Below are 9,680 nucleotides of genomic sequence, written 5' to 3' on the forward strand. Positions count from 1 at the left end.
CACGGGTCCACCTGTAAGAGGATTTGTGTCAATATAAGTGCTAGAAAAGAAACTCCTACCCAGGCTGCAGTCTATGAAGATTTATAGTTTACATTTAGTGTGTGTGTGTGTGATTTCTTGTATTTTATAGATGATAAATTAAAATATTTGTAAATATTTTATATATGATTTTATATTGTGTAATAATAATTTTATTCATATATAATTATTATACTGTGATTAGTCATTCTGAGCTATTGACCACACCCCCACTTCTTTACAGCCAATCACTGCTTCTCTGACTATTAGACCTGTTCAATATGAAATAATAAATGACTTATTAAAAAGCCGTGGTCCGCTGACATCTTTTCAAGCAGAGACAAATTCACCATAAACGTTTCTGACATGTTACGCATGTCTAATTAGTTGAGCGAGATGTGTTTGGAAATCTCTTCACGTCGTCTGGTCCTGAGGACAGTATCCTGGGTGAAAGGTGACTGATGTTGAGTGATGTGTCCGTCGCGGTCGCCCTGTGAAAGGACTGAACAGGTGGCTTCTTGGACAGGGTTCCTGGTGATGAATGACATCCGTTCAGGGGCGCAGAAAAGATTTTGTTTAGTCACATAAAGAGGGAAAAATTGTGTGGCTCTTGGCCTTGGTCTGCAGTTGGATGAGGAACTGACCCTGTACAAATCCTCTGAGCCCTGGATCGACATTCACAACATGTTACTCTGTGACCTCTGAAGCTGAGCGCACACAAGAGATGATAGAAGCCGATTAGTAATGTCTTCATTTATCAGATCTGTAAATATTTGTGGATGATTTGTGAAATAAGGTTATAATAAATTCTCAGGTAAAACTCTCTCTTTAGAAACAATATAATAGAGTAAAATCTAGAGTATGTAAATGTAATGTAATATTACATGGCTGAGTCATATTTTTTTACAGTACATTATATTCACAAGTAAAAATATTTTTACGTGATTGTGACAATTTTCATAACAATTACGAATGCCTTACTTGGATTTTTCTGAATGGTTTATTTTTGAGTTTTGGTTTATTATTCTTGTTGTTGTTCCTAAAATTCTCTACATTTTTACAATATTACAGTAAAAATACTGTAATGCTTTCATTTTTTTTAAATAAAGAAATTTAAGATTTTTTTCACATTGCAGGTTATTTGGAGAAAAACTGAAGTTCTTAAAAAAAAATGAAGCATATTTTTAGGGCCATCCTTTTTTTTTTGTTGTTGTTACAGAAAATTTTGGGAATTTTAGTGCTTATTTAGTCATTTAAAAGTGTCAATACAACAACAACAAAATTTCATTACAGAATAATTGAAAAAAAAAAAAATGAAAAAAAAAATGAATGGTCCTAAAAATATGACTTTGTTGTCTCCATATTTGAGGAAAAGAGGTTTTTCTGTCATGCAAGAAAAAAAAATTCATTGTCTTTGCACAAAAAAAGGGGGGAAAAAAGTAGTAGTATATTTTTAGGACCATATCTTACAAAAAAATTTAGGGAAAATTGAACTGAATCGTTTGAACTGAAAAAAAAAAAAAAAAAACTTAAAGGAAATTTATGGACTAAAAATGGACTTAAAAGTTGTCTTAAAATAATAGAAATTAGAAAAATAGTCCTAATTGTCACAATGTATATTTGAGCCTATAATCGTTTTAATGGCTTTTAATTATTTTTCCCTTTTGATTTCTGAGTGTATGTAAGGGAAAAAGGAAATTGAAATAAAGAGGCAGAAAGAGTGCGAGCTCATTATAAAAGGCTGTCTTTATGTCAGGGATCTTTATGGTTGGTGAATGTTTTACACAGAGCTTTGACTCCTGTTTGACCCCTCGCTGATTGGCCCGGTCACACACACACATTCCCTATGAAATCAAACTTAATGCATGAAGGGAAATGTATGCAATTGTTTTATGTCAACTTTGAGACAGCGTATATACTCCACCAAACATCCATCTCTATTACTGAGATGCGTCCAGTATCTCTTTGACATTATTAAACGACTGAATTCATCTGGAGTGATTCATTTTGGTTCATTCACAGCTGCAGAGGCCAGACCTCCATCTGGAGTGTGTGAGCGAGTCCTCCATCTGACCTTCAGCGTCCACCATCAAAATTTTAATCTAAGAAGGACCATATAAAGCCAGACTCACTGGACTTAGAGAAACAAACATCTTCCATTTGAGTTTGATAGAAGGTAAAAACATTTACTAGCATCCAGGAACCGTTTATAAGCTCTGGTCTGGCAGTGACATTCACCCCAAACTCCAACGCTGTTTGGACATTCACTCAGTTCTATGAAACTTTCATACATTGTATGATGTATGAAATGCCATAGAAGAACCATTTTTGGTTCCCAAAAGAACCTTTCTGAGAGTGCATGTATAAGAACAGTTTTCCCTAATGAACATGCATATAGAAACTGATACATAAAACGAGGAGAATGCACATATCTGATCAAATTTCCATTTAATGGAAAATGTGTTTGAAGGGTTGTAGATGTGAATGAGAATTACAGCAGCAGGACAGGAACAGAAAAATAATCCTCGTGTAATAATTCATCACACACATTCCCTGCCATCCCAACCTGGAGATGAGAGTGACACAGATACATAACGCTCACCTGATGCTCTTTCATATTAAAACAACAACAAACAAAATAAATCCATTACCATATTTACACTAAAAATAAGATGCAATATTATTAATCACATTCTGGAAATCTCTGAAGATAGATACACATTTACATATTAACACCCATACTCTGCATAGTGCTCTAAATATCACAAGAAACATATTCCTTCTCGGTCTAGTACGTCTGTGTGCAATAAAAGATGCCGGCTAACATTACACACCTAAAAAAAAAAAAAAAAGGGCTTTTGACACGGCAGACTGAAAGTAAAATGCTGAAAGCTTTAGCGATTCTGGAATATAATTTCACGGCAAGCCATTACCACCAAGGTGTATTGTTTTGTTTTATGTCCCTAAATCATAATTAGCACTCAGGGAATAAATATCTGCAGTGATTTAGCAGATATATATATTATGCAAGAGGAACATTTTGGTCAGGTTACACTGGATATCTAATGGAAGATGATGAAATTTGGGCTAATGCATGGTGATATGCAACTCCGAGATGGTTTTTGATAAACAAATATCGTAGTTGACGTTATTGCACATAGAGCTGATTATGTCAGGTTACACATTAGAAGACATCGCATAGGCTTCTTTGATGGCCACAGACATAGAAAGACACACAGTAAACTCCTCGGTAGCTTCGTTTCCTCGGTACATCTTTCCTCTGTGATGAAGTGCTTCTTTCTCCGGGCCTTTTTTCTTTCTTGATTTTTGGATTGCAGGGCAAAGAGTTCTGCCTTCAAACCCACATCTACAGACTAATGATGAGGGGTGTTTGAGCAGGTCTGTGTGCTTGCCCTGGGCCCAAAGGAAAATTATGCAAAAAAAAAAAAGAAAGAAAGAAAGGAAGAGGAATAGCAGAGGGGGACGAGATAGACCGTCTGGAGTAGGTGCGTATGTCCTAATCGGCGTATATAATAAAACCAGAGAATGTGCTGTACTTGTTGTTGTTGCCCCCGTGGGCTTTACCCCCGTCTAGTTTGATGTAGACTTCGTCTCCGGGCTCCAGATGAAGAACAGCGCTGTTGCTGGCATAGTCGTAGTTTTGATCTGCGTCCTGGGCGATGGCGCTGGCACGGACCTGCGGGAAGAGAGGAACATTTAGTGCGATGTTTCAGCCGTCAGATGGAGAAAACGCATGTGCTTTCCATGCATATATATATTAGGTCTCGAGGTCTTTATAGACCCTCATGAGACTCAGCAAAAAAGCATTGAGTGTTTGCTAAAGAAATATATTACAATTGTTATCATATTATGGTACCAATTGTAAATATAAGTTAATATTTAATGTATAACACATATATGTAAATATATATGTACATATTATCATATTGGCCACACCCACAAACCTTTTGTATCAATGTGAAGTGCAGATTTGTTTAAGATACACCAGGACACAAAACAGTGGCATGTATGGTGATGCTAATGCAACTTTTATGCTTCATTGCAATGTATGAATTACATAAATGCATAATTTTTGTGTATGCGATTTGTTTTTTAACAAAAATTGGCATGTATGGCAACTTTTCAGCAACTAGTGTATTTTATTAATAAATTATGCAGATACATATGTAAATTATGTAAATATATATATAATGTATTAATTTATATAGTGGTTTTAAGTATGTCAAAAAAAAATATATAGAGAGAGAGAGAGAGAGCGAGAGAGATATTGTGAAGCATTTCATGTAAGAAAAAGCTCTAACCAGCATTTTTGGCAAGGTTTACCTTTTAATGAGACTATAGTTAATTTAACGTTCTTAATATATGTCATGCTGGATCCTGCTGTTGCATGAAACGTAAAATTGCGTTGACTCACTCAAGCTGTTGCATTTATTAACACACTTTATTTAAGTTTTCAATTTAGGTGTGAATTCATTCAAGTCATTAATTTTCACCTTGTTAATCTGCATCCAACACAAAATTCATTTTCTAAGCGCTATACCTGAAAACCCTATCCAAATTCCTACGTGAACTCAAGTTTTAATACTATTTGTTAAATGAAAAAGTGTCAATCTCTAATTTGATTAGACAAATGCAGAATATACATAGGGGGGTGCATTTAGTTTAAAAATGCATTTTTCAAACATTCTATTATAGAATATGAAAAAAGTTTAACATCAATTAGGCTAATAATAATAATGCTATTGCAAATGTATTCATATTTTTATTAATATATCCTGCCATAATTTAATAATAATACAAAGAAGAAGAATCAATAAATAATAACAAGTAATAGTCATTAATAACTTTGTCATCATTGATTTATTTTTCGTGGTTTGATGGTCTGATCATTTTATCGCATATATGTCAACAGCCCCTTGGAAAAGAATCTTATCCATATAGGTCAGAAATTATGGAAATGTGAATTTATATGTTTTCAGATGCACATACTTTACACCCAGAAGAGCCCAATGTTCTCACGTGTAATTTTCAGAGACTGGAGACAAACTTTTATGCGTGATCAGATGTCAATAAAGGTTTTACGTCTAAACATTTTATAGAAAGAAAGGTCACTATTATTATATCTTTAAATGAATTAGCCTATGTCATGTGGAGAATATTTGAATGTTTTCAGTTGTGTGTTTACGCGCACTCACCTGGTTGTTCTTGCACAGATCAGCCCACATGCTGGTTCCGTCTCCTCCTCTCATGAGCACATGGTACGTAAAGAAGTATATTCCCGGTATGGAGCAGGTAAATTTGCCCGTGGTTGGGTCGTAATGATTCCCGAGATTCGTGACCACGTCCTCAAACTTCAGCAGCTCGTAGCCCTCGTGCTGCTTTTTGAGCCCTGCGTAAAAGGCGATTTTGGGCACGGTGCTGTAGGTGGCCGCGCTGATGGCGCCGGTTGCCATGTTTGGTCCCGGCTGCCCGGGTAATCCAGGTCGTCCCGGTTCCCCCTTCTCTCCGGGAGGTCCAGGGGGTCCGGGTTCACCTGGAGGGCCCCTCGGCCCCACTTTCCCTGGGCGTCCCGGTTCACCTTTCGGACCTTGTATAAAAGTTGGCAAAGACTGCATAAGGCTGCTGTCCCGGGCCGGGTCTGCTGAGACCGTGCTGGTCGGGGATTTGGTACCGTAAGGATCGCAAACCATCCTGCAGGTGCCGAGCATCTCGTAGTGCGCGGCGGTTGTCCCGGCAGAGCTCACCAAAACCGGGATCAGGATCACCAGCACCAGGACCATGACCACACCAAGCGCCCCAGCCGCGATCAGCCGCTTCCTGCCGACGAGTCGCGTCAGCACCGGCCGATCCTCCTGTCTGCTTTTGGGCGAAATTTTGAAGGTTGGTGAGGCACCTCTACAGATGAGAAGAAAAAAGGCCGATTGGTTTTGTTAATGAACTCTTGGCTCGGGCCCCAACAGCTTCTCGTTTTTTCCTCTTGTATTCTTCTCTCACTTAACTTCTTTTCTGCTGATGTTGGCTCACTCACAGCCCTGTTTCAGCATTACCATCAGCGTCTCTCCACATGTGGACGCGCAAAGGAAAAACTCCACCGATGGACGAGTAAAGCTGCCTGAGATCCGCGAACACACCCTGATATCCTTCCCTCGCTTTTAAAGTATTTCCTCTGTGCACAAAAGACGGGATGAGCTGGATAAAGCTGGATGTCATGAAGATCTGGAGAACTGAGACGCTCTGCGTGAGTGTGAGCGCAGCGCAGCGCAGGACCCGAGAGAAAAAGAGGGAGGGAGAGATCCAGCGCTGTCTTATAACACCAAAACGCTAAATCACACATCAGACATCAACACAGGACACAAAAACAGCATTTTAACGCAAATCTAGACTGTTCAAAACACTTTATAACGGGACAAGTTGTCACTGTCTTGAGGGAACCTGGTGATCATGAACATTGATTTGAGATGAATACCTTTTTAAAATATGAAACAGGCCTACTTTCTGAAGTTAAAAACCCATGAAATCTATTTCAAGCTACTTATTTGAAACTACTACTAATTATCAACAATATTTAATCAGCAAAACGCATTTATATGTTTAAATAAATACAATATTCTAATCATAATTAAAAAAAATAAACAATACAATGTAACCAAAAATATCAAAATAACGTTTTGGGTAACAAATTTTGATCAATCAAGAGTATAAATCAAATATATAACTTGTCATTGTACTGAAGCAAAGGCTATGTATGCATGTATGTCACCTTGTATGTCACCTTTTTGTTATCAGGCTCCTATGTGCAGGTTCAGTAATTTCACTTCAATTGCAATGAATAGGTTATTTTCATTGCCGTTAGGGAAAATATGTGATGTGAAATATGTGAAATAACTGAACATAAACATAGGTCCCTGAGAAAAAGAGCTAATTTTAGAAGAAAATTTCAGACGGCACTTAGAGGCTTTTGCATCTGAACTCTTCATATATATATATATCATCCTCCCCCCAAAATATATATAGATATATATACACACACACAAACATATACTGTATACATACATACATACATATATATAATATTTGGAAGTATGTATATAAATTATTATATATTATAGAATTTCTACACACATACGCATACACACACACACAATAAATTGTAAATTATATTTTATAATGTTTATTTCTATATATTCATTAAATTATTATTATAAACTACTTTTCAGCTTTTAAACAATATTTAATCGAATGTTTATATATTTAAATAAATTACTGTTACTTTTGGGTAATAGAAATTATATTTAATGTTTAAAGTTCATAAATCAAATATATAACCTTTATACGTTATTGTACTATTATATATATATATATATATATATCATTCCCTTATGTAAGTATGTATATAACACACACACACATACACACACACACTTTATGCTTTGTTAAATATTATTTTGAGTGAATTTTAGTTTAGACAGCTTTTAATACATTTGGATTTTTGAATATTTTTATATCATTGAAACGCGTTTAGTTTTTTAACATTTAGATGTGCAACCCAAACTTTTGAATTCGCACAGTCCCCTTTTAATCAAGTTGATGTTCTAGGTCACTGCACAGTGAAAAATTAAGCTATTGAAAATGTTTATTCACGTATCCCTGAGAATGAGCTTTGAAGGTAACGGCGCAACCACTAAACGACACGTATGCCAATAGTATAGCCCTGCCAGTGATGCACTGCCACTACAGGATGCAAGAACAAATCATTCATTTAACTACAATCTGGGAATCGACCACCTTGCAGTTGCATGACTGTGTGCTACTAAACGGTTGAGGTACATCTCTCAAGATTTCAACAGGTTAGTTGGTTAGTAACCTCTGTTTCATGTGATTATCGGTTAGATGGACTGGTTGCACCGTTGGCACCGAATCTGTTGTATTGTCCTGAGTTTTAACAGAGCAAGGTCTCGAACGCTTCCAATTATCTTCAGACAACACAATGGGCCACTATCCATACTGTTTACCCTCAGCGCTTGATGAAAGTCTAGGTTCAACAGCGTCTCCGGCGACGCCATTTCATTGGTCGGCATGGGACCTGCTCTCCAGAGGAGTTTCCCTGGCCCCATAAATCAAGCGGCAAAAATCAATGACCTCGGTTAGCGAGGGCCGTAATGCCCTTCAGCGTATGAGCTGCATAGAGAGTACGCCACGAGAAATCGTTTTAAACAGGGTGATAAAACAAACTAAACAAACAAAAAAAGTAATCAAGCCAAGCAAAATCGCTACAAGTCTGTAACTCAAGGAAAAGAAAAAGACATTCAAGGATTCCTCTGAAAGGTCAGTGAGTAATTGTCGGCGCATGGTGATCCATCGCCATTCAGACTCATTTTTAAACTTCAACGTCCCACTTCCTATCGACGCTGGCAGAAGGATGGGACAAGCTCGGGTCGGGATCTAAACAACCGCTTCTCCGCAGAGCAAGAGATTGATCAGCTGAAGACTTTGGGATGTAATGAATGTCTAACAGTTTGCGGAAAACTTTTACAAACCACACCTCTCACCGTTTGGAATCCAAAGAAAACTTTCGAAAGTGGATGAAGAATCCAGAGGGTCACAAGACAGTTGAAGAGTGGAAGAGGTTCAGTACACGGTGTGGACTTTGCCATGGACAGATGTTCCTGCTGAGCGCAAAAGGAAAGTGTATTGGGGCGAACGTGCGCTGGACAGATGTGCCTGCTGAGAGCGTGAACGAGGACAGCGGCGTCTGGACGGGGTAATAATAATGTGAGCAGAATATTAGCAAAGAGAGACAGGAAATCCCATGCGGCTATCATGGACCTTCTACAAACACAAGCACACACCCCATCATCATCTGACTCACAGCATTGAAAGGTCAGCTCCTTTAACCCTGATCTGCTGTCATTGAGGTGGTCTGGACCATGACAGGGCCTCCGATGGGAAGATCGTTTTTAGATGTGATGATCCTCTGTAGCTATTTCAGATCACACCCTGCAAATCAAGCATTCGCTTCAGAACTTTCTTGCAAGGAGCTTCAAATTGAACTTATCTTCCAAGCACTTAATAAGACTTCAGATTGGTGGCAATTCCCAAAAATAGAAAATACATGCTTCTAATTTTTAGTCTTCAGTGTCACAGTAAAGACTTTAACACTGTTAGAAAAAAATGTAATAAAATACATACTGTTCTGGAAAAAATGCTTAAATGTATTGAGCAGAAAAAAGTTTTCAACTTTGATAATAATATGAAATTTTCTTGAGCAGCAAATCAGCATATTAGAATGAGTTCTGAAGCATCATGTGACACTGAAGACTGAAGTAATGATGCTGAAAATTCAGCTTTGCATTACAGGAATAAATGACATTTTACAATATATACAAATATAAAACAGTTATTTTGAATTGTAATATTATTTCACAATATTACCATTTTTTACTATAATTTAAATCAAATTAATGCAGACTTGGTGAGCATAATTGATGTCTTTCTAACAATTAAAAATAAAAGTCTTACCAACCTGAACCTTTAAACGGAAGTATACATTTTAGAAGATTTTCTTGGTCATTCCAAGTTCTTTCCAACTTACGACTGCTGAAAGAAAAAACTGAATCGTCCAACAAAATGGTGACTTTATT

At 37.2% G+C, this 9,680-nt stretch overlaps 1 protein-coding gene across 1 annotated transcript; it reads right to left on the minus strand.

The window, feature by feature from the left end:
* Positions 1-2,461: 2,461 nt before the first annotated feature.
* Positions 2,462-5,956, minus strand: c1ql3a (complement component 1, q subcomponent-like 3a). The gene is made up of 2 exons (XM_016446012.1): positions 5,235-5,956; positions 2,462-3,715 (listed from the first exon to the last, which is right to left on the minus strand). The coding sequence occupies exons 1-2, from the start codon at positions 5,817-5,819 to the stop codon at positions 3,536-3,538; spliced, it is 765 nt and encodes a 254-aa protein (XP_016301498.1). The 5' UTR covers positions 5,820-5,956; the 3' UTR covers positions 2,462-3,535.
* Between the last annotated feature and the right edge of the window lie 3,724 nt (positions 5,957-9,680).

The sequence above is a fragment of the Sinocyclocheilus anshuiensis genome, unplaced genomic scaffold (genome assembly GCF_001515605.1).
Source record: "Sinocyclocheilus anshuiensis isolate Anshui unplaced genomic scaffold, SAMN03320099.WGS_v1.1 scaffold119, whole genome shotgun sequence".
In the NCBI taxonomy this organism is placed as follows: Eukaryota; Metazoa; Chordata; class Actinopteri; order Cypriniformes; family Cyprinidae; genus Sinocyclocheilus; species Sinocyclocheilus anshuiensis.

What these genes read in the sequence shown, in the direction of transcription:
- c1ql3a (XM_016446012.1), bottom strand. Translation starts at nt 5,819, where the DNA reads ATGGTCCTGGTGCTGGTGATCCTGATCCCGGTTTTGGTGAGCTCTGCC. An exon ending in ATCTGTGCAAGAACAACCAG is followed by an intron (nt 3,716 to 5,234) that starts GTGAGTGCGCGT and finishes CTCTTCCCGCAG; the next exon opens with GTCCGTGCCAGCGCCATCGC.